This window comes from Homarus americanus, unplaced genomic scaffold (assembly GCF_018991925.1).
Source record: "Homarus americanus isolate GMGI-L3 unplaced genomic scaffold, GMGI_Hamer_2.0 scaffold27042, whole genome shotgun sequence".
In the NCBI taxonomy this organism is placed as follows: Eukaryota; Metazoa; Arthropoda; class Malacostraca; order Decapoda; family Nephropidae; genus Homarus; species Homarus americanus.
In genome coordinates, this window is record NW_024738151.1 from 158,737 (window position 1) to 182,500 (window position 23,764).

Below are 23,764 nucleotides of genomic sequence, written 5' to 3' on the forward strand. Positions count from 1 at the left end.
AAACAATCACAACAATAGCGCGCACACACACGCACACACAATCACGACAATAAGAGAGGATGAGATGCTCCGCGTCACCCAATCACAAGCATCACTAATACCATCGCGGCAGGAGGAGGGAGGGTGAGGGAGGGAGCGAGGGAGGGAGGAGAGCGAAGGGAGGGAAGATAGAATATATTCAATAATCTAGATGAGCCGCGACCTCCTGCCTCACAACACCTCGGGACGTCTTACCTCCACCTCCAGCGAACCTCCGAAACACTCCATTAAGTCCACGACCTCTCTATAATATTCAGTAATCTTGAAATCATGAAAAGAGAGAGAGAGAGAGAGAGAGAGAGAGAGAGAGAGAGAGAGAGAGGCCTCCACGCTAACATTTGACCCCGTGACCTTGAATATCCTTCACTAACTATATGAGTTTTCTAGGGACCTGTCATGGCTCCACCCCCCCACCTCCCAAGACTCACTAATAGAATGGTTGATCTTCCCGTCCCCACCCTCCACCCCTAACTCCCACCCCCAATCCCCACCGCCCTAACTCCACCCCCAACCCCGCCGCCCCTAACTCACCCCCAACCCCCTCACCCCTAACTCCTACCCCAACCCCCCCGCCACTCTCACCCCCAACCCCGCCACCCAAACCACCCCAACCCCCTCCCACCCCTAACTCCCACACCCAACCCCCACCCCCCTTCCACCATCTCCCAGACCGAGACCAAAATTGATAGGTTCCATCAGCTGTGTATTAAGGAACTTGTGTAGGAAGTTTAGTTATTATTGTTCGGAAACCCATTCGTCTAAAGGACAGGCGGGCGGAGCAGCGGGCAGAATACGGACGGACGGACGGGCGGACGGAGGAACAAGACAAGACAGTAACACTCCCCCCCCTTCTCCCCCACCCACAAGCAAACCTCTCTGGTCGATGGGTTTAAAAATACAAATAAGTGAACCTCTGAACTGAGCATCATGACGATAAAGCCCCGAGATCACATTCAGGGCTTCTTTAAAACACCGAAAGCCTTCGGGAGCATTTAGAAACTACTAGAAACCTTTTGAAATCCATTAGAAATATTAGGCAATTCCCCTCCCCCCCTTAAAGAAAGTCTGAAGCCCCAGAAAGCTCTTGGTGGTGGCGGAGGAGGCGGCTGTAGTGGCGGTGGTGGTGGCTGTAGTGGCGGTGGTGGTGGCTGTAGTGGCGGTGGTGGTGGCTGTAGTGGCGGTGGTGGTGGCTGTAGTGGCGGTGGTGATGGCTGTGGCGGTGGTGGTGGCTGTTAGTGGCACGGTGGTGGTGGCTGTAGTGGCGGTGGTGGTGGCTGTAGTGGCGGTGGTGGTGGCTGTAGTGGCGGTGGTGGTGGCTAGTGTGGCGGTAGTGGTGGCTGTAGTGGCGGTGGTAAAGGTAGTAGTGGTGGTGGTAAAGTTAGTAGTGGTGGTAGTGGTAGGGAGGCTGCCACTTACACAGGTGAGGAGGTGAGGTAATCTAGGTAACCCGAGACTCATCAGGGCAGAAGCCGCCTCTCCTCCCTGGTCTCTCATGACGCCGCCAAGCCTGCCGCTGTTGAGGACGAGGCAACCACTTCTAAGCCGGGCTGAAATGATCCTCTTGGGTCACACACACACACACACACACACACACACACACACACACACACACACACACACACACACACACACACACACCAACACACACACACACACACGCACCACGCACACACACACACACACACACACACACACACACACACACACACACACACACACACACACACACACACACACACACACACACACACACACACACACACACACACAATTGTAACACCAAAAGCTTTTTAACCTATCTACAATCCATTTTTTCATGAAATGTAGGCATATCATCTAAAACCACCCCCAAAAAAACAAAAACAAAACAAACAAACACTAATCTTTCTTCATTTACATACGAACTATTACTGAATACTGAAAGCAGATTATCCAGAGGCTTAAAAAAACGAGTAGTAAACTTTTTTCCTAATCTATTTACAATAAAGTGATAAAAAAAACCGCTGGGTGGACATTTTTCTGATAATCTTACAATTAAATTTTCTTGAGGAACAATGAACGCAGATTAAAAACGCACAGCAAACACGACTTTTTATCGACTTATGAACGCAGATTAATAACAAAAAAAAAAAAAACACCAATCACATTTTATCATCCATTTGTAGTCCATTTTTCATTTAATAGTGAACGAAATTTAAAAAATAATAAAATAAACTCACGGTTGATTTCCTCCTTACAAGATGACTTTCTCTAATCAGGAGAGAGAGAGGAGAGAGGGAAAGGGAGAGGAGAGAGAGAGAGAGAGAGAGAGAGAGAGAGAGAGGACCGCCAGTCACTCACTCTACCCAATCACATGTATTAGTCAGACCGCTGAACAATGTATTTTCCCAATCACTCTCAACCAGACCATTCTTCTCTCTCTCTCTCTCTCCTCACACCTCCTCCTCTTCCTCTGCCTCACATACTTCTCTCTCTTTCCCCTTCACATAATTCCCCTCCTCTCTTTCCCTCCTATCTTCTTCCTCTTTCTCCCTTTCCATCCTTCTTCTCTCTCTACTCTCTCTCTCTCTCTCTCTCTCTCTCTCTCTCGCTCTCTTCCCCACATCCCCCTCTCTCGCTTTCTCTTCACATCCCTCCTTCTCTTCCTCTTCTCTTCCTCTACATATCATCATTTCATCTCGTCTCTCCCTATTTATATAATCTCCTTCCACCTCTCACCTAGACAAAGCAGACAAGAGAGAGAGAGAGAGAGAGAGAGAGAGAGAGAGAGAGAGAGAGAGAGAGAGAGACTTTATCAAACTGCCGACCCTATACGGCACAAGACTCATGAATACACACTAGACTTGACCAGACATTAAACGGATCGAGCGTAAGATGTCGAGGCTCCTGGTAGGGGGAGGGAAAGAGGGGAAGAAGGATGAGGGGAGAGGTAGAGGGGTGTGGGGAGGGGTTGCACGATCTCATCCCTCAAAATGTCTCTGAAAACACATAGGGAATTATTACATGGCAGGGGCAGGGGGGTGTTTTATAGGGAGTGTTATTACATTTAAGGCGTGTTATTATATATAAGAGGGTGGTACAACTGACTCTGTTCATGTATAGAGAATGTGAAGGCTTTCTATAGGGGATCAACTCCTATATAGAGAGAATCAAATCACTCCACAATACCAAAAACCAACAAATATTGTTTAGGGAAAAAAAAGACAAAACAATGACGAAAAACTGATTATTGTTTAAGATCCACTTGAAGAAAAAACTTCCTTATGGGCAAAACTTACATTTAGTCAGGTCACGATTGGCGGACACTGGCCTCACTAACGCAGCTAAAATGGCTTATTATTTTTCATCGTCTCTTATATTATGCAATAAAAAGATGATGAATAGGAAATAGAACAAGGTATGCCAGAAGACGACATATTATACGTCCACTTTCCTTCATCTCCTCTATCCCCCCTCCCCCCCCCCCACCCCGGCCATATCCTCGTCTTGCCAAAAATTCGTCATTGTGGAACCATCTTGGCGCAAGCACGTCACCCCTCCTCCCTCTTCCTCCTTCCATATCCACCATTTATGCCAATTTTAGCAAAGTTCTGTTTGGCAAATTATACCAAACGAGGTGTCTTTGAGACCTTTTGATTACAGACAGACAAGACAACTCATGATTACAAACAGACGAACACAGAGAGAGCAATAAAGACAGACAGAGACATTACTATACATGACCTCACCTCTCTCCATCCCGGGCAGGAGGGAATAATAATAATAATAATAATAATAATAATAATAATAATAATAATAATAAAATAATAATAATAATAATAAAAATATATATAACTAAAAACGTAAAAGAAAGATCATAAAGTATTGGAGAATAAATGTTTTTGATAAGCGAGCATCATAACAGTCAGGGGACCCATTAAGACGGTTCACTCGATGATAATATTGATAACGCGGGAGTAGTTCCGCCGCCGTACAATAGATGGCGGCGTGAAACAAGAGCGTCGTCGATTATTATGGTGCTCCCAGGGATAAAGACTTAATGGGATTTATGTCTGTCATAATGTGCCACGTGCTGGTGTGACGTCACCCTTGGCACGCATACACACAATGAATAAGGGAAGGAAGGAGGGAGGGAGAGAGGGAAGCAGGAGGGAGAGAGGGAAGCAGGAGGGAGGAGGAGAGGAGCAGGATAGAGGGAAGGAGACTCAAAAAGGAGGAAAAAGGGAGAGAGTGAAGGAGGTAGTGAAGGGAGGAAGGGAGTGAAGGACGGAGAGAAGGAAGGAAGAGGGAGAGTGAAGGAAAAAGAGGTAGGGAAAGCGAGGAGGGAAATAGTGAGGGAATGAGAGAGAGAGAGGAGGGAGAGTGCTTCCTCATAACAGCATTCCTACGTGACGATGGGAGAGACTGTTGCTACTGATGCTGTTGCTGATGTTCCTTTCTCCACAGCGTATTCTCGATGTACTACTATTACTACTACTACTACTCCTACTGCTACTGCTACTCCTACTACTACTACTATTACTACTGCTACTGCTACCTACTACCTACTACTACTCCTACTACTACAACAGCAAATTCAAATTGTTTCTTCCTGGCATCTATCTTCACTACAGCAATTTCACGGATCAAATTTAATTTACCGATCTAGTTAAAAAAAAAGACTTAATTATATGCCAAAGGGAATTAAGTCGAAAATACAGGTGTGTGGGTAGACAGGTGGAGGTACAGGTGTGTGGGTAGACAGGTGGAGGTACAGGTGTGTGGGTAGACAGGCAAAGATACAGATGAGTGGGTAGACAGGTAAAGATACAGGTGTGTGGGTAGACGGGTAGAAATACAGGTGTGTGGACATACAGGTAGAGGTACAGGTGTGTGGACAGACAGGTAGAGGTACAGGTATGTGGACAGACAGGTGGAGGTACAGGTAGAGGTACAGGTATGTGGACAGACAGGTGGAGGTACAGGTGTGTGGGTAGACAGGTGGAGGTACAGGTGTGTGGGTAGACAGGTGGAGGTACAGGTGTGTGGGTAGACAGATGAGAGAGAGAGAGAAATACAAAGTTAGAACCGTGTCTGTTTTTCACTAAGGATTAACACACGGCTCCAGGGCACGTCTGGGTACGTGGCCCGTAGGTGTAAAATGAGAGGTAAGCTCTTTGGCATGAGTATGCATACACACATATATACACACACACACACACACACACACACACACACACAGAGACAGACAGAGGAGCTAAAACTCCTTGTCTTTCTAACAGACAAATTTTACTCCTACATCTTGAAACACATAATGATTCTAGTTTCATTTAGACTTTTGTGGCCTTTTTTTTCTTACATTTTTTCCTTTGATCTTCTGAGAACAAACAACGTGTGTGTGTGTGTGTGTGTGTGTGTGTGTGTGTGTGTGTGTGTGTGTGTGTGTGTGTGTGTGTGTGTGTGTGTGTGTGTGTGTGTGTGTGTGTGTGTGTGTGTAAATACACCTGGGGATAATAGTAAATTCTTCTTTTTCTTTCTTTAATTTATCGCAAAGGTGTTTGAACTGCAATTAATACATGTCTGTGTATAATATCAGGTCGAGGAATACACACACACACACTAGTGTTTCTGTTCACGCCCTCGTCTTATCCAAACCAACCACAGGCATCACCCACACCCACGCCTGCATCCTTCAACCCATATTTTACCTGTACATCCTCACATCCACACTCACCCACTTCATCCACACTTTATTTCTGCCGCATTCCACCCAGAAATGCCATTACCTATCTCTTAACACCGTAGTTACTCATCATCCAACACTCATCTACGCCGCATCCACCTCACTCCCAGCTCTATATCCCACACCCACTCCACACCCCCTTTCGGCGGCGCTCCAACAAACCCATCACTATAATAACTATCTCACTCACATCCAACCTCCTCCACAGTCATCCACTTCGACTCCAACATCATCCAACAACCAGTGATCCCCATCGCCGCCACCACCACCACCACCAACCTACCAACCCCCACCACCCCTACAACCAGCTCCTCACCACCACAACCAGCTCACCACCATCACGATCACCACCACCCTACCAACCTCCACCACCCCTACAACCAGCTCACCACCATCACCATCACCACCACCCTACCAACCCCCACCACCCCTACAACCAGCTCCTCACCACCACCACCATCACCACCATCATCACCACCACCATCCTGCAAGATGCACTAAATCTTTCCCCTCCCTCACCAACATCTTCCGGCAAATGTCAACAAGGTCACTAATTAATATCAAATACGGCGACAAAGAACGCCATCAAAGGCTCGCTAAACTTGCTACATTTAATTATTCGTGCGGCCCGGCTTACTAATTACACCTTGAGCCGATATCTACAGTGATTAGCGTTTCTCCAGAGCCTATAATTATAGTACTTGTATACCTGTGTGGGGGATATGTAATAATAATAATAATAATAATAATAATAATAATAATAATAATAATAATAATAATAATAATAATAATAACAAACATTTCCCTCATACAAGACCACTTTTGACCAACGATTAATTTATACAAAGTTTGGCGGCTTACTGTTCCAGTGGTTATTGTGTAGACGCTTGACGCAGGACTGACTGACTGACGATGATTCACTCACTCACCATCTGACGGAGCCACGAGCTTCAACTAAGTCTGATTACCAACCTGCAGGAGAGAAAACTTTGTTAGTTAATAATAATAATAATAATAATAATAATAATAATAATAATAATAATCCCTTGAGTACGATGACTTAACCCCTTGAATACGATGACTTAACCCCTTGAGTACAATGACTTAACCTCTTGAGTACGATGACTTAACCCCTTGAGTACGATGACTTAACCTCTTGAGTACAATGACTTAACCCCTTGAGTATGATGACTTAACCCCTTGAGTACGATGACTTAACCTCTTGAGTACGATGACTTAACCCCTTGAGTACGATGACTTAACCCCTTGAGTACGATGACTTAACCTCTTGAGTACAATGACTTAACCTCTTGAGTACGCTGACTTAACCCCTTGAGTACGAGGACTTAACCTCTTGAGTACGATGACTTAACCCTTTGAGTACGATGACTTAGCCTCTTGAGTACGATGGATAGTTTTATAAGAGCGAGTGGGAGTGAGGAGAGAGAGTGAGTGAGAGAGGAGAGAGAGAGTGAGAAGTCTTATGAGAGTGAGTGAGGGTGAAGAGAGTGCATGAGAGGTCTTATGAGAGGGAGTGAGAGGTCTTATGAGAGGGAGGGCGACCCAACATCCTGAAGGGAAAAGAATAACCAGTGAGCTCTTCTTCCCCCATCCTTCACCTCCTCGTTTGACAGACAGACAGACAGACAGACAGACAGACAGACGCATTATGAATCACTAACCGAAAGTCGAATATTTTGTTTTGTCTCTTAAGAAAATCAAAATCAACATTATTTAACCGGTCACACACACACACACACACACACACACACACACACACACACACACACACACACACACACACACACACACACAATCATTCCCAACCTCCTCCAAAAAAGGAAAAAAATCACAATAATGAGCAAAAATTTGGTTGCATCAGTAATTTGCCAGAGAGCGTCTGATACCTTCAAAGTGTCTTCTGTTGTTTGTGACGTCAGCTCGTTAGTCACCCTCGAGGCCTTTTAACTAATGACTCAACACACTCCTAACACTTCAATTATAAACTCTAAGGCTTTTAAATAGTGTTCGGAATAGAATGTAATAATGAGATTCTCTGTTCGGAATACACTATAGTCATTAGGTAGTTTGTTCAAGAGGATCACTCATGTTCAAATAATTAAAACAATACGAACACTTAAATCACACATTTGACACTTAATTAGGAACAAAGTAACACAAAGCAACACTTAGATCATTATGAAGACTTTAATCATAAACTTGGGAATGTGTTTTGGGTCATTGTAAGTAATTGCTACCAACTAGTATTTTCTACAGGTAAAGGTTTCAGGCACATTAATTTACGTTAAAGGTATACATATAGAGTAATAAGGAAGAAATTGCAGCTAATTACGAGTGATTTAATTAATGGATGGAGAGAGAGAGAGAGAGAGAGAGAGAGAGAGAGAGAGAGAGAGAGAGAGAGAGAGAGAGAGAGAGAGAGAGAGAGAGTCTTATCTCTTATTAACACAACTTAACAGGTCTGACGAACCTCCAAGGAGAAATATATTTTTAAGAATTTAAGACTGTCTGTGTGTGTGTGTGTTGTGAGAAAAGTTGGACACACATACACACACACACACACACACACACACACACACACACAACAAAATGTAATCCCTGGAAACATGGCCCATGACTCCCCATGATTCAGGCTTGACCGACCACAGCCCAGAAACTCGGGCTAGTCAGGGGGCTGTGGGCGGGCTGGGTGGACGAGGGGGAAGAAGAGGGTGGTAGGTGGTGGAGTTGGTGTGGCAGTGGGTGGTTTCAGCTGTCCGTGGGCGGGTGGGCGGGTAGGTGGGTGGACGGAGGGTGGTGGGCGACGATGGAGTAATCTGTGAGGCTTTGTTCTGTGATGGCTGGGTTGTAGCGGCCTCCTCCTCCTCCCCCCACCCACTTCACTGATTAATAACAGGACCTCCAGGACTGTGGCACTGATAGTTGGTGATATGTGGTGGTGAGTGGTGGTGGTGACGGTGGGTGGTGGTGAGTGGTGGTGGTGACGGTGGGTGGTGGTGAGTGGTGGTGGGTGCTGGTGGTGGTGGGTGATGGTGGCGAGTGGTAGTTGGTGGTGTTGTTGTGGCTGTTGGCGATAGTTGTCGTGTTGTTGTGGAGATGGTGTTGTGGTGGTGATGGTAGTGGTGTTGTTGTGGTGGTGATGGTAGTGGTGTTGTTGTAGTGGTGATGGTGGTAGTGCTTCCTCTTGTTGTGTTGTTGCTCTTCGCGGCTGCCACAAGACGGGCCAGTTGTCATGTCACTCTTTCCTTAGGATCTCAAAACTACTGTAGACGCCTCTGTTACAGCGGCCACGCGACGCGACACTACACGACGGGACGAGTCTTACTACTGTTACTAATTCCGACGCTGGACAGAGGCTGCTTCGTCGACCGGCTCTACCTTGAAACACTCCTGTCGATGCTGCTCCGTGATGCTGCACCGTGATGCTGTTCCAGGATGCTCCTTGCTACTGCTACTGGCTAATCTTGACGCTTCATTGAACATCCTTTTTTTTCTGGCAGTACACGGTCGCTGGCGGTGTTGCTGCTGCTCTAAAGTGAAAAAAAAAGAACAGTATCCGTTGCTCTAAATGCACATAAATTGTCAGTACAGCTGGTCGTCTCCTGCATGGATACTGACTACATCTGTTGCCTCCAGTCTCTGCCTGTGTTGCTATGGTGGAGGGTGGGAGTTGAGGGGGGGTGACTATTCATTACCAGCACGCGCTGTGTGTGTTGTGTAAACAAAACGAGGATAGACGCACTGCTACCGGCAACTGTCATTTGTTTTCAGTAATCACGGTCTCACGCGCATTAACATGTGTTGAATAATTATCATAGGCAGTGTCTTATACCGCTAAATTACCAATTATGGAATATTAATTAAGGCTCAGTATTGTCCCCTTCCCTCCCCCATCCCTCGATTTGAGTTCCTTGAGCTAATTAAACTGTTGAATGTGTTCGTTATGTTGTGTTTCCTCAGGTGAGTTGAATACTGAATGAACATGTAGAAAGACAAAAAAAAAAAATAAAAAAAAAATAAAAAAATAATTCGAATTTCATAAAAACTTCAAGAGTGAGATGAATATTTGGCTGCGATGTATTTTTTCCTCTCTTCTTTTTGAATCACAAGACTGCATGATTAAAAACCAATAAGTTCTCGTTTTTTCCTCCCCGCCAGCATGAAATTTTGCTTTACCTCGATGGTCTGACATTCACAGTTATCAAAAACATTTAGCGTTCTCTCTCTCTCTCTCTCTCAGATATTGCAAACGTTTGTCGCTTCTCTCTCTCTCTCTCTCTATACAACCCCAGTGTTGGAGCGTTTAATTAAACGTTTCAAGGACTCTCAGCCATCAAAAGGCAACTAAAGTTATCGGAAGACTTAATTGGATTTAGAAATAATTACTCTCGTGTAATTTGCTGAAGACTCCGTAGAATCACCAAATTAAATCACGACTGTACACCGAATCAAACAACCCGAGTTATATATACAAAGACAAAATCGAATATCAGGATCAAATTAAGAACGAATGAAGTAGATGGCACTTTCTGTTTTCTTTTCTAAGTTCACACGAAAATCTGATACATTGGATGCCGGGACGAGGTATAGGGAGAAGGGTAAGAGGAGAAGAGGGGAAGGTGTGTGATGAAATACAAACACGAAGGGAAGAGAAAGAGGAATAATGATTAATAGTGAAAATGAAATATACACAAAATACACCATGACTTATGAAACAATATCTAAATACTGTAGAATATAATATATACAGAATATCAAATCAGATCCCAACACAAACACAGAAAAAATAGTACACTTACGATCCCAGTATAAAGAATGTCAACAAATAAGTCAAATCAAGATCCAACACGAACACAAGAGAAACAACCATAATGATTTCCAAATAAAAATAATCAATAGAGAAGTCAAATCAAGATCCCAACACGAATAAAAGCTTCCTCTCAACAGTCAAATGAGAACTACAGAAAATATGGACAAATAAATATGACCACAACAAAATACCCAGAAAATATAGTCAAATCAAGGTCTCAACACACACAAAAATATTCTCCTTAAAAGTCAAATGAGAATATATAAAAATGGTTAAAAATATAGCACAATGAACAATGAAAAGAGATGAATTAAGAGTCAGACGAGAGCCATAATCACACAACGTAATCACTGTGTCAATTGAGATCCCAGTGCAAGATATACGGAGTTTATGGAGGGGAGTCATATGAGAACCCATTACAAACAAATTGATCGGTGGAAAATCACATAAAAGCTCAAGGATATAAAAACGAAGAAAAATGGGAACGAAAAACCTAGTGTAAAAAATAAACAGTCGAAAAAAGTCATATGAAAACCCACTGTAAAGAAGAATTCATATAAAACTCAATATTAACAACAACAGAAGCAGCAAGGTCAAATAAAAACCCCAAATACATAAAAAACTGTGACAGATTAAGAAAAAAAAAGAATATAAACAAAAGCAACCCTTGAAAAGTCAAACGAGAAACCAACATAAACAAAAGAACATCCCCATCAAGAGTCAAATGAGTGCCGTAATGGGAGAAAGAACAATCTCTCTCGCCGGTCGACTGTCACGGCCCGACACACACACAGTCATCGAGACAGTATTAAGGGGAACCGGAAGATTGTTATGATCCCCGGCTCTGTTTATTGGCACGCGTCCATACAAAGGAAGGGACTCATTCCGTCGGGCTCAAAGGGCTTTTAATTATGACGCTGACGACCCACGGACGACGGAGATGAACGGCAAAGAGGAACGACCTAGTCTTGGAAGCACGACCCTGCAGCTACTCCACGACGACAATAATTGGTTGAATGGATTCTCACCGGTGAAATTTATGGGCTGTGGTGGTGGTGGTGGTGGTGGTGGTGGTGGTGGTGGTGGTGATGTTGTTGTTGATGATGATGATGATGATGTTGATGGTGGTGGTGTTGATGGTGGTGTTAGTGGTGGTGGTGGTGGTGGTGGTGGTGGTGGTGGTGGTGGTGGTGGTGGTGGTGGTGGTGGTGGTGGTGGTGGTGATGTTGTTGTTGATGATGATGATGATGTTGATGGTGGTGTTGGTGGTGTTAGTGGTGATGGTGATGGTGGTGGTGGTGGTGGTGGTGGTGGTGGTGGTGGTGGTGGTGGTGGTGGTGGTGGTGGTGGTGGTGATGATGATGATGGTGGTGGGAGTGGTGGTGCTGATGGTGGTGCAAGTCCTGGGGATAACCCGCGTTGCTATCCTCCAGTAACGTTAAATATTCACCTTTCTATCTACACGCCGGGAGCCTCACCTCACTATACAGGATGATGAGCCGGGCACATCCTCAGCACATCCCTATACATTCTCATACACCCTCAACACATCCCTACATAGCCTAGTTACCCTAGTACAGCCCCCACATAGCCTAGCACATCACCCACATAGCCTAGCACATCCCCAAATAGCCTAGCACATTCCCACATAGCCTAGTACATCCCCACATAGCCTAGTACATCACCCACATAGCCTAGTACATCACCCACATAGCCTAGTACATCCCCAACATAGTCTCATACCCTAATATATCCCCACACACCCTAACACATCCTTACACACATTAATATATCCACACACACAATAGCCCCCACATAAACTCGTCACAACTCCCCCTCACACACACACACACACACACACACACACACACACACACACACACACACACACACACACACACACACGTTCACACACACACACACACACACACCACGATAGCCTCCCAAAGAGCGAATATAAACTTTAATATTCAAGTCTGATTAAAGCTTTAAGTTCCCCTCTTAAAGTTGGTTCAGATAGCATATTATATTAAACATACACCCAGCAGCAGCAGCAGCACTAGCCTCAGCACCAGCAGCAGCAGCAGCACTAGCCTCAGCACCAGCAGCAGCAGCAGCACTAGCCTCAGCACCAGCAGCACGCAACTAGCTAGCTGGCAATTCCATGTCTGCTATTTACCTCATTCTATGTGGCCATGTGACTGAGGAGAATCTCGGGGCATCATAACGCATACCCACGAGGGTTAAAAAGCTCTAGGAACCTATGCCTCACTGGTGGAATTTCCGCCCTTGGTGAACTGGTCCCCGTAGCCGCCAGATGACCAACACCCAAAACAATGGCGATATGAATAATGGGGGACGCAGAGAACAATAGCTCTTCTAGCGACTCGACAAAAAAAATGTCCACAATATTTAACTGACGTCGTAATTAACGCAGAAAAACACAAATGTGGATATTCACACAAGTACTCTGTTTTTTTCTCTCTCCTCTTGGCACACACAATTGACCAGTTATTTCACACAACATACTGTACGTGGGTCTGATGTTGAGAGTGGACAACAGGACATTATTCACTCGGTGTATAAAACTGTCCTTATTGGTTTGAACCATTAGTGCGGTGGACACTCTAATTACTAGATTAAAGTTCGATATTAGTGGATCCAAAGCATGATTCGTAGCTTAAACTCTTAACATCGTGATTTAATAAAGTGTGGTCGAAGTTCACACACCTGAATTCGTGACCTACACACACACACAAAAACTGGACACGGGACAAAGTTAAATTTCGTAGTTCAGTAAAAAGAAGATATATTGGTTACTAGACTATATTGGGATTTCATTGTAAAAAAAAAAGACAAAAAAAAAGACCGGACAGTATTATCATTTCATGGCTCACACTCCTCCCTTCCCCCTTAAAACACACACACACACACACACACTAACAGTAACCACGACACAACAACGTCACCACGACACAACAACGTCACCACGACACAACAACGTCACAAACAATAATCCAGATGATACAAAATGTTATATAATAATTCCAAGAGACAGATCTACATTATATATCGGGTGCCATCAAGAGGGCTCAGTCTCTCACTCACCTCAGCCGCGTCAATGGTGTTCTCATTATCCACTCTGTATCTGTATTTTTCTAGCTAAATAAACTGTTTGAATTTCAATATAATATCTAACATGTGTCAATTTCCTCACCAAGCATCCAAACTATGTGGGTAGTACGCCGAAGTAGGTCATCGACACGGTTTTGGAACTCTTGAGGGCTGGTGAGGGGTAGGTGAGAGGTGGGTGAGAGGTGGATGAAGGGTGGATGAGAGGTGGTGAGGATGGATGAGAGTTAGGTGAAGGGTGGGTGGGGGTAGGTGGGGAATGGGTGAGTTAAAGGGGATTGTTTTGATGGCGAGGTGTGTGTGTGTGTGTGTGTGTGTGTGTGTGTGTGTGTGTGTGTGTGTGTGTGTGTGTGTGTGTGTGTTGGCTTTGAGAAACAATTTGAAGTCTGGATTGAAGTCTGGAGAGTTGGAGTAAGTTTTGGAGTTTGTGTTGGAGTGTGTTTTGGAGGTGTGTTGGAGTGTGTTGGAGTAAATTTTGGAGCTTGTGTTGGAGTGTGTTTTGGAGGTGTGTTCGAGTGTATCCTAGAGCGTGTGTTGGAGTGTGTTTTGGAGTTTGTGTTGGAGTGTGTGTTGGAATGTGTTTTAAAGGTTTTAGAGTGTGTTTTGGAGTGTGTGCTGGAGCATGTTTTGAAGGAGGTCTGTTGGAGTGTGTTTTGAAGACATGTTGGAGTGTGTTTTGAAAGTGTTGTAGTGTGCTTTGAGGATTGACTTCTACATAAGAGTAAGTCAGAATTAAGTCCAAAAAGCCTGAGAGCATTTAGAGGATTGTCTTGTATTTCCGGGCAAAGACGCGAAGCTTAGGTCGTGCATTACAAGTTTATTATAAGTCTAAGTTAAGTTTAGAATGCTTGAGTGTGTTTCGAATGTGACTTCCGTGCTTAGGCAAATACATGAACATTCTAGCTGTACAAAGTCGACAAATTATGAGTGCAAGTTTGGAATGTAATCTAAAACTATGAGTCTTGCTCGAGTGCATCTTGAATGTGATCTCTGAATCCGAGTTAAGATCACTATCTGTGAATATCAGGGAGGGCATGGAGGGAGGGAGGGACGGAGGGAATGATGGAGGGAAGGAGGGAGGGAGAGAGGGGGAGAAAAGGAGGGAGGGGAGTGTCGAAGTTGATCAAAATATAAAGATGTTTAATCATATTACTGTCAGACCCAATAAAATCGGTCGTGAAGTCTTATAACAAAGTCGGTCTTAGAATCTTATAACAAAACCGGTTCAGAGTCTTATAACAAAATCAGTCTTAGAGTCATATAATAAATCACTCTCCATTTACCCTAATAAATTTCAGGTCAGAATCTTAAAGGATAAGACGTCAACTACTTCTCGGTATCCGTGGGAACATTTTACGAGCGAGGGGAAGTTTTACGTGGATGAGGCCAAGTTTACACGGATATCCCTACTCTGAGAGGGATGAGAGGGGGAGGGGGGGAGGTGAGTGGAGATAGAAGTAGGGGGTGAATGAGAAAGGAGGAGGAGTGGGAAGGAAAGAGGGTTGGGGGGAGAATGAAGATGTTAGGGGGAGGGATGGGATGGGAAAGGGGAGATTAAGAGTGGGGATACACACACACACACACACACACACACACACACACACACACACACACACACACACACACACATACTATGCCATACAGAGTCAACCAGGAAAGGGGAAGACAAAACAGTATGTAAAAACGAAAAAAAAGATTGGTATGTATGTATGTATGTATGTATGTATATATGTATGTGTACTGTATATGTATGTATGTATACTGTTACTGTGTGTGTGTGTGTGTTGTATCATATATGCAAGCATTTATACTATTCATCTATGTGCATCATATTCAACATTAATCTTTTTTTTAGCCAGAGTTCAGCGAGCAGGCAGAATATATCACAAACACCGCGAAAATAAACACTACGGGCAAAGTTTTCGACACAATAAACACACAGGAAATTGTTTGGTGCGCATTATGTTTTTTATTTATTTATTTTTTTAGTGTTTATATTTTAAGCCCAGCATAGTTTATTTAATTATAGAGGGAAGTTCCGTGGTAATAATAAGTATCAAGCGAGAGTCCGTAGTAAACAATGAAAACTCACGTGGGTCTGTAAAAATAATAGTTTTCGAGTTAAAGTCAATACAACACATGGAAATCAAGCGAGGATCCGTTAGAAATCACTGAAATCAAATGAGTGCCATAATAAACACACAAAACAAGCGAGGGTCCGAGATAAACACAGGAATCAAGCGAGAGTCTAGCGGTATTATACTATATTAACATAGATAAAAGTTTGCGTTGATGTTAGTGTGAAATGGGTAAGTGAACAAGGAAACAGACGTTAAGTGGTTCCCAGGCGGTACGCACGCGATCGTGGGAGAGGTGTGGTAGTGGTAGTGGTGATACATGGCCACATACAGTATTGTATATATAAATCTCCCAAAACTTAAATATACAGTACATATATCATACATGTATGTATATACTCGTGTCAAAAACTTAAGACATACATATGGTACGTATGTATTTATTCGCCTCAAAACTATTAACACTGAGTCACTCAGGCTTACATTGAATCATGACAAGTTTACACCGACTCACTGTAGGCTTACACTGAGACATGACGGGTTACACTGACTCACGGCAGGTTTACACCGAGTCACTGTAGGCTTACACTGAGACATGACGGGTTACACTGACTCACGCCAGGTTTACACCGAGTCACGGCAAGCTTACATTGAATCATGACAAGTTTACACCGACTCACTGTAGGCTTACACTGAGACATGACGGGTTACACTGACTCACGCCAGGTTTACACCGAGTCACGGCAAGCTTACATTGAATCATGACAAGTTTACACCGACTCACTGTAGGCTTACACTGAGTCATGACAGGTTTACAATGACTCATGGACGGCATGTTTACACCAAGTCATGACGGGTTACACTGACTCACGGCAAGTTTACACTGACTCACGGCAAGTTTACACTGACTCACTGCAGGCTTACACTGAATCATGACAAGTTTACAATGACTACTTTCTTCATCAATTATTAACATCGCGTGATAATTATGATCAATGTTCAAGGCTTCTTCAACCCTTTTTTAGATTCATTTTCATGTCGTGACAGAGAATAATATTCGATTCCTTAAGCTTGGTGGTAGTTGTCGACACTGGTATAGCGTCCAGAGCTACGACCTAGACGGAGTTGTTGTTGTTGAAAGTTCTGAATTGGTAGTGCTGGATCAATCCCTAGTGAAAGTATAAAGAAAAGAGAGAGAGAGAGAGAGAGAGAGAGAGAGAGAGAGAGAGAGAGAGAGAGAGAGAGAGAGAGAGAGAGAGAGAGAGAGAGAGAGAGAGAGAGAGCAATACCCATACAACCACATAACCTTATAGTAAGCCAACCAGTCGTCTCTCTCTCTCTCTCTCTCTCTCTCTCTCACACACACACACACACACTTTGCCTTGCTTTACCAGACACCAACTCCTCTTAAATCATTTTGCATTATTTACGTCAATAAATTCAACTTATAAATCGTCAACAAAATTACTGGCTCAACACACTTTGATATTTAAATTTCCACCTATTGATACAGATAGCAGAAGTAGCACAGGTATCACAGGTAACACAGGTAACACAGGTAGCACAGGTAGCAAAAATAGTTAAGGACTACAAAAGAGGTGTTCGTACAGTAGAGTATTGGAACATATCCGAATAACGATAAAGTTTAGTTGAAAGTTTTCGCTATGAGTAATGGTTCGTAAACAAATAATGATATAATGCCGCTTGTCACTATACGGACGCATATATCGTGGTTATAAACATAAGTTTTATCGTCTAGTGACCGGAATGTTTATGTGAATCGGGTGGCGATAATGTATATATTTATATAAGTGTTGTTTTGTCCTTGTATGTGTTTCCATGGAGAACTTGTAATGATAGTTATCGTTCAGTGCCGATTTAATGTGAGGCTCATCTACGGCTGGGACTATGTGGCTAAGGTCCGTAACAGACACGGAAGTCATAAAAGGATCCGTAGTGTGAATGGGTGTCAAATAAGAACCCGTATGAAGCCAGAGTCTCAAGTAAAATTCCTTAAGGACGAAGGCAATCAAATGAGAGTCCATGATAACGAATGGAATCAAACGAAACTCTGAAGAAACCAGAATCATCAAGCAATCGTCCATATTACATTCAAGAAAATCAAACGAAAATCCACATTAAGAAAGGAACATCAAACGAGTCCAGAGAAAACAGAATAATCAAGCGAGAATCAAAACAACAAAACAAGAACAGTAAACTAGAGTCCAGAGGTACCAGAATTGTCAAGCGAGAATCCATAGTCAAACAATAGCGGATCAAACGAAAATCCAGAGAAACCAAAAAAATATCAAGCGAGAGTCTGCAGAAGAAATCATCAGAAGAGAGAGAAGAGAAGGAGGAGGGGGGGGAGGAAATAAATACGAAAGTCAACACGGAGGGAATCAAAAGACAAACTAAAAGAATTACATCCCGAACATACATACAAATAAAACAAATATTTTACGGGTGTTTCCAGAAAGACACACACACACACACACACACACAGGTTTCCCAGGGCTCCATGCTGCAAAATGAAGCAACATCTAAAAACGAAAACAAACGGAATATCGAGCGAGAACCGTATACGTGGTGAGGTTGCATTCAATTCTCATGCAACAAAGCCATCGGATACGGTCGGCTGCCCCGGAAACAGAGAACGAATAAAGGCAGGCAAACTGGCAAACGTTCATGTCTGCCAGAAAGCAAAGAAAAAAAATTATGATAAATGAAGTGAAATGATAAATGAGTGTATATTTATCTCTGGGGTCAAACGAACAAAAAATATGATAAGAAAAATAAAATTAATAACAGCAGTAAAATAAATAATAAAAATAACAACAAAAACAACAATACTACTACTACTACTCTTAATAATAATAATAGTAATAATAATAATAATAATAATAATTTCCACAGGTATCCCGTACAAACAGTGACAACCACCAGGTAAGGTTAAGCCATTAGTTAAGTAGGACAGGTAACATCCGGGCGAGTAGGGGTGACGTCATTAAGGTAAACAAAGAGATAACGGTACAGACAATAAATAGTTAAGAGTAAGTAATTGAATTGTGTTTTTCATCTCTCTGTCTCTCTGTTTGTCTCTCTCTTCAACCTGTATCTTCAGTTTTCTTCCTCATTTTATCTCTCTTTTCCTCTCTCTCTCTCTCTCTCCCTCTTTCCTTCTCTAGCTCATCCCTGTCCTCCGTTTCTCGCTCTCTATCTCTCATCCACTGTTCCTCCAACCCTCATCCTGCCTCCCTTCCCCTCACTTTCTTTCTCTCTCTTTCTTTCTGTGTCAATCTCTCTCGCCCCTTCCCTCTCCCTCATTTTTTGTCTCCGTCTACATTTCTATTTAAATTTCCCCTTCCCATATATCCCTTCCATCCGTCTGTCCGTCCCTCTATCTATCTTCGTATATATCTATCCATCTATCTATATTCATTTGGCTGTCTGTCTCTTTCTCTCTCTGTCTGTTCGTCTCTCACTCTATGTCTGTCTCTCAGTGTATGTCTGTATCTGTGTGTCTGTCTGTTTTTCTGTGCGTCTATTTGTCTGTCTGTCTGTCTGTGCGTCTATCTGTCTGTATGTCTGTCACACACACACACACACACACACACACACACACACACACACACACACACACACACACACACACACACCACAAAAATCCAAACAGGATAAATAAAACACCTCAATTTACGATTTTTTCACAGGTAACTCCCCAAAACATTATTACCGATACACCCTCACTCTAATTACGGTAATTAGTCCATCCCAGCATCACCGGAAACCCCATGAGAGAGAGAGAGAGAGAGAGAGAGAGAGAGAGAGAGAGAGAGAGAGAGAGAGAGAGAGAGTGTGTGTGTGTGTGTGTGTGTGTGTGTGTGTGTGTGTGTGTGTGTGTGTGTGTGAGTTTGCTTGTTCATGCAGTACGAGTCTCTCAGCTGATCCATCCAAAACACAAGGGCCTCAAGCAATCAGCTGATTCACCAAAAAATACAAACTTCTCCCGTCCTCTGATTCACCAAAATATAAGTTTCTACCCACCAAATGGTTCACCAAAACAATGACGTCACCCTACCAACTGATATTAAAAAAATGACGTCATCCTTCTAGCTGATTCACCATAACAATATGACGTCACTCTATTAGCTGATATACCAAAACAATGACGTCACCCTTCTAGCTGATTCACCATAACAATATGACGTCACTCTACCAGCTGATATACCAAAACAATGACGTCTTCCTACTAACTGATATACCAAAACACAAACGTCAGAACGGGGGGGGGGGGGCGCAGTTAGCCATCACACAGCCTGCACAGCTAAATAACTCGTCCATTTAATAACATCCGTGAGATTATCGCCACACTGGGAGCTGAAGACCCATTGTCCGGGAGTTAAACGAGAACTCACGCCTTCCCAGCACGGAATCGGAATTATCTTAACCGCGCGTCGTACTAAGCTCTTATGATATTCAATACGAGGCCATTAAAGTCATCGCCAGTGAGGGATGACAGTAAAGTGACGATAATCCGGTATAATTATGTCTCTCGCTGTGTTGGTGAGCGTCCTGTTGAATTATTGACAAGAACTCACAGCTCTGGTATATAACAGTCGGTGTGACGGTGAGAGATCAACTGAATTATGTCACGGGCCGCGAGCTGACTGTTTTATCAGCCATTAGTGACGCTTGAGGCGGAAACTCTTCATGATCGATTTAACTCTGATGTATATATTTCTGTACATTTATTAACGTTATACACATTAATATACAATTGTATCTATATACACCAACTTATATATCATAATAATTACACAAAACACCAGAGTAAATGAATTCCAACTTTGTAACACATAGGTTAATCGTCTGTTATGAAGTGATTAAAATTTAGCCACGAAAGGTCACAGTAACGTCGGGCAGAGGTCACGGTGGAAGGTCAGGCGGGGTGGGTAAGCGCATTTGTAGTTGACAGTGTGATAACGACGGTCCCGGTGAGTTATTGTCAATGTTTCAGCCTCATTATTATTCTCCCCCGCTATGGGAAGAGGAGGGTGGGGAGAAGGGGAGGACAGGGACGGGGAAGGGGGTGGGAGAGGGTGTAAGAGGAACCAAGGGAAGAATGCGAGGAGAAAGAGGCAGGGAGACTAGAGAGAATAAGAAGGAGGACGGCACGAGAGAAGAATACTGTAGGTGGATGAAGACGAGGAGAGAGAGAGAGAGAGAGAGAGACGGGGTGGATGGTGGAAGGAGGGAAGGGGGAGGAGGAACGAATTAGCCAACACACTGCTAGGCCATTGTCGTGTCTCGGGTCTCGTTCCGCAGGCTTTTCGCAATTCAGGTCCTAATATGTGGTCCCCTGATTCTCTCTCAGGCCCCGGGATTGGATTGGAGGCTTTGTGTGATTCACTGTTGGTCCCCCTGATTCCCCCCAGCACCTCAGGATTGGTCTAGGGATGCGCTGTGTAATTCACTGTTGTTGATGTAATGGAACAGAGAACTCCGGGTCTCCACTAGAGTTGATGGTACAATGTATTACAGCCTTTCAGAATGTTACGTGTTACTGCGCTTCGTGATGTTATACTGTATAACTGCGCTTCAATAACTAAGACTCTTTAAGGTAAGGTAATCTTTGTTAATATATACAATAATCATCTACGATTAAAAATTAAGAGTAACATTTATTTGGCAACATACAATAAAACAACAACAGTCAATACACTATAATCTATAGAGGATGGAAAGAGTAGTCAGGGAGAAAGGACTGGACAACCACTAGGCAGACTCAAAAGAAAAAAAATGAAAACAAATGAACGGTCGGGAAATAATCCTAAATGAAATGGAATCCACGTCAAGGAAGCACTTTATGACCATCACCTCCCTCCTCTCTTCCATTCGTGCCTCCCTCCATCCCCCCTTCCCTCCCTCTGGCCAATCACAGTATGTGGAGGACTCGCCTCTTATAGTCTAATGTCTCTTGTCTTGCCAGAGTTTATATTACTTTCCGTCTACTCTTGGCTACTTCTGACACTTATCTGGGGATGTCTGGCAGTTTACTTGCTTCTTTGTGGCTATTTACGTTAAGCTTGGGCTATGTTTGGAACTTTTGGCTATTTATGACAACCTTTGGCTATTTCTATCAGGTTTAGGCTATTTTTTGGAGTTTATGGCAATTTAGGGGATATTCTTATTTGTTTTTAGCTAATTGTGGGATGTTTCAGCTATGGCTCGTAACTTATTATTTTTTTACGATCTGACGGTTAGTTCCTATTTTTTTTTTTTTGGCTATTTTGGAAGGTTTTGTCTATGCCTGTTAGGTTTTGGCTAAAGCTCACAAGTTTTGTGCTATTTCTGACAGTTGTGAATACTTTCTGGCTGTCTCTTATTGGTTTTTCCCTATTTCTGGTAACTACTTTCTCCTTTTTGTGAATTAGGCTACTTTTTCCAAACTTTCATATCATATTTGGCTATTATATGGCCATTTGGGTTATTTCTGACTATTTCGTGTTATAAAGCAACTTATTTATTCTATAATTTTGACGAAATATTTGAAAAAATCTATCTTTACGTGGTGGCTTAAGCGAGCAAGTAAGATGCATTCTCAATCTTAGGAGAAAAAAAAACTTAACGTATGAATTCTAGAAGATCTATTTGTGTCGTAATTAAACTTAAGAACCTTTGAGACTCCATCTTTATATCATAAGACGAAAATACGAAACTCGGAGAATCCATCTTTACGTCGTAACTTAAGCTAAACCACACTCATATGAGGTCTTCTTTCATCTTCTCTTAAGAGGAAAAAACATCACGGTACACGAACTTTTGGGAATCCTGGCCTCGAGGTCGCCATATTTAAGATGTCTGGGAGGTTTCTGAGAGAGGGGGAGGGGGTGAGTGGATTAGGGGAGCAGTGGGTGGATGGAGGAGGGGGCGAGGGGGGGTGAAGGGATAGTGGGTGGGTGGGTGGGTGGGTGGGTGAGAGAGGATGGAGGAAGGGGGTGTTTGGATGGTTGGGTGGGCGGACACACGAGGTTGGTGATTGAGTGGGTGTTGGTGGGTGAGTGGGTGTTGGTGGGTGGGTGAGTGGGTGGGTCGCACTGGGTTTGTGGGTGGGTAGCGGGGGAATGACGGATAGTTGCGAAACAGGACAGGATAAGTGGGTGTAGATGGGAGGGTGGATGGGTGAGTAGGATGGTGGGTGAGCAGGTTAGTGGGTGAGTGATTAGGGTGTGAGGGTGTATATAAGCCCCCCACCTCTAAAACCCACACGAGGAGAGCGGGTGAACAGGTGGGCTAGGTGGATAAATAGGTGGGTTGGGTGTATAAATAGGTGGGTTGGATGGATAAGCAGGTGGGTGGATGGGTGACTGGAATGAGGGGGGGGGGATTTTGGTATTAGCTCACCACCCCTAGAGACACGGGGAGGCAGGGGGTGGTGAGCAGGTAAGCAGGTGGGTTGAGTGAGAGGGTCGCTGTTGGGGGGGGGGAGTGGGAGGAGGGGAAGGGGTGTGGAATATTTCCCTCCCCCCTCCCCTTCTCTACCCCCGCCACCAGGGACGCAGAGGGTGGCCAACGGAACACAAGTTTGATAGGCTAAACTAATTTACAAAGTTTGGCTGGGAGGTTTTGTAATAAAAGTCTAAACTCACAGAGAAACGCCTCGCATTCGACAGTCACAAGTTGTAGATGTGGTGAAGTATTCCTTTAACCTGCGGGGGGGGGGAGGGATGGAGGAGGGAGGGATGGGGAGTAAGGAAGGAGATGGGAGGAGTGGGAGGGGAAGAGGATGGGGGATAAGGAGGAGGATGGGGGATGGAGAAGAGGAGGAGGAGGAGGAGTTGTTTTTGTTTTAACAGCAACAGACAGACAGCAAGAGAGTTTTTATTTATTGCTGCAGGAGTTTTCTTTACAGCTTTAATCCACAAGGGTGAAGAGAGGGAAAAAAGGGGGAATAGAGGG

The 23,764-nt window shown here is 43.8% G+C and overlaps 1 protein-coding gene across 1 annotated transcript in view; it reads right to left on the minus strand.

Moving 5' to 3' along the window:
- The window catches only part of LOC121873741 (irregular chiasm C-roughest protein-like), a 137,669-nt gene that overhangs the window by 108,828 nt on the left and 5,077 nt on the right, over positions 1-23,764 (minus strand). Inside the window, exon 3 of the mRNA XM_042377445.1 lies at positions 9,161-9,312. Within this exon, the coding sequence (XP_042233379.1) occupies positions 9,161-9,312 (152 nt within the window). The remainder of the gene's footprint in view (positions 1-9,160; positions 9,313-23,764) is intronic.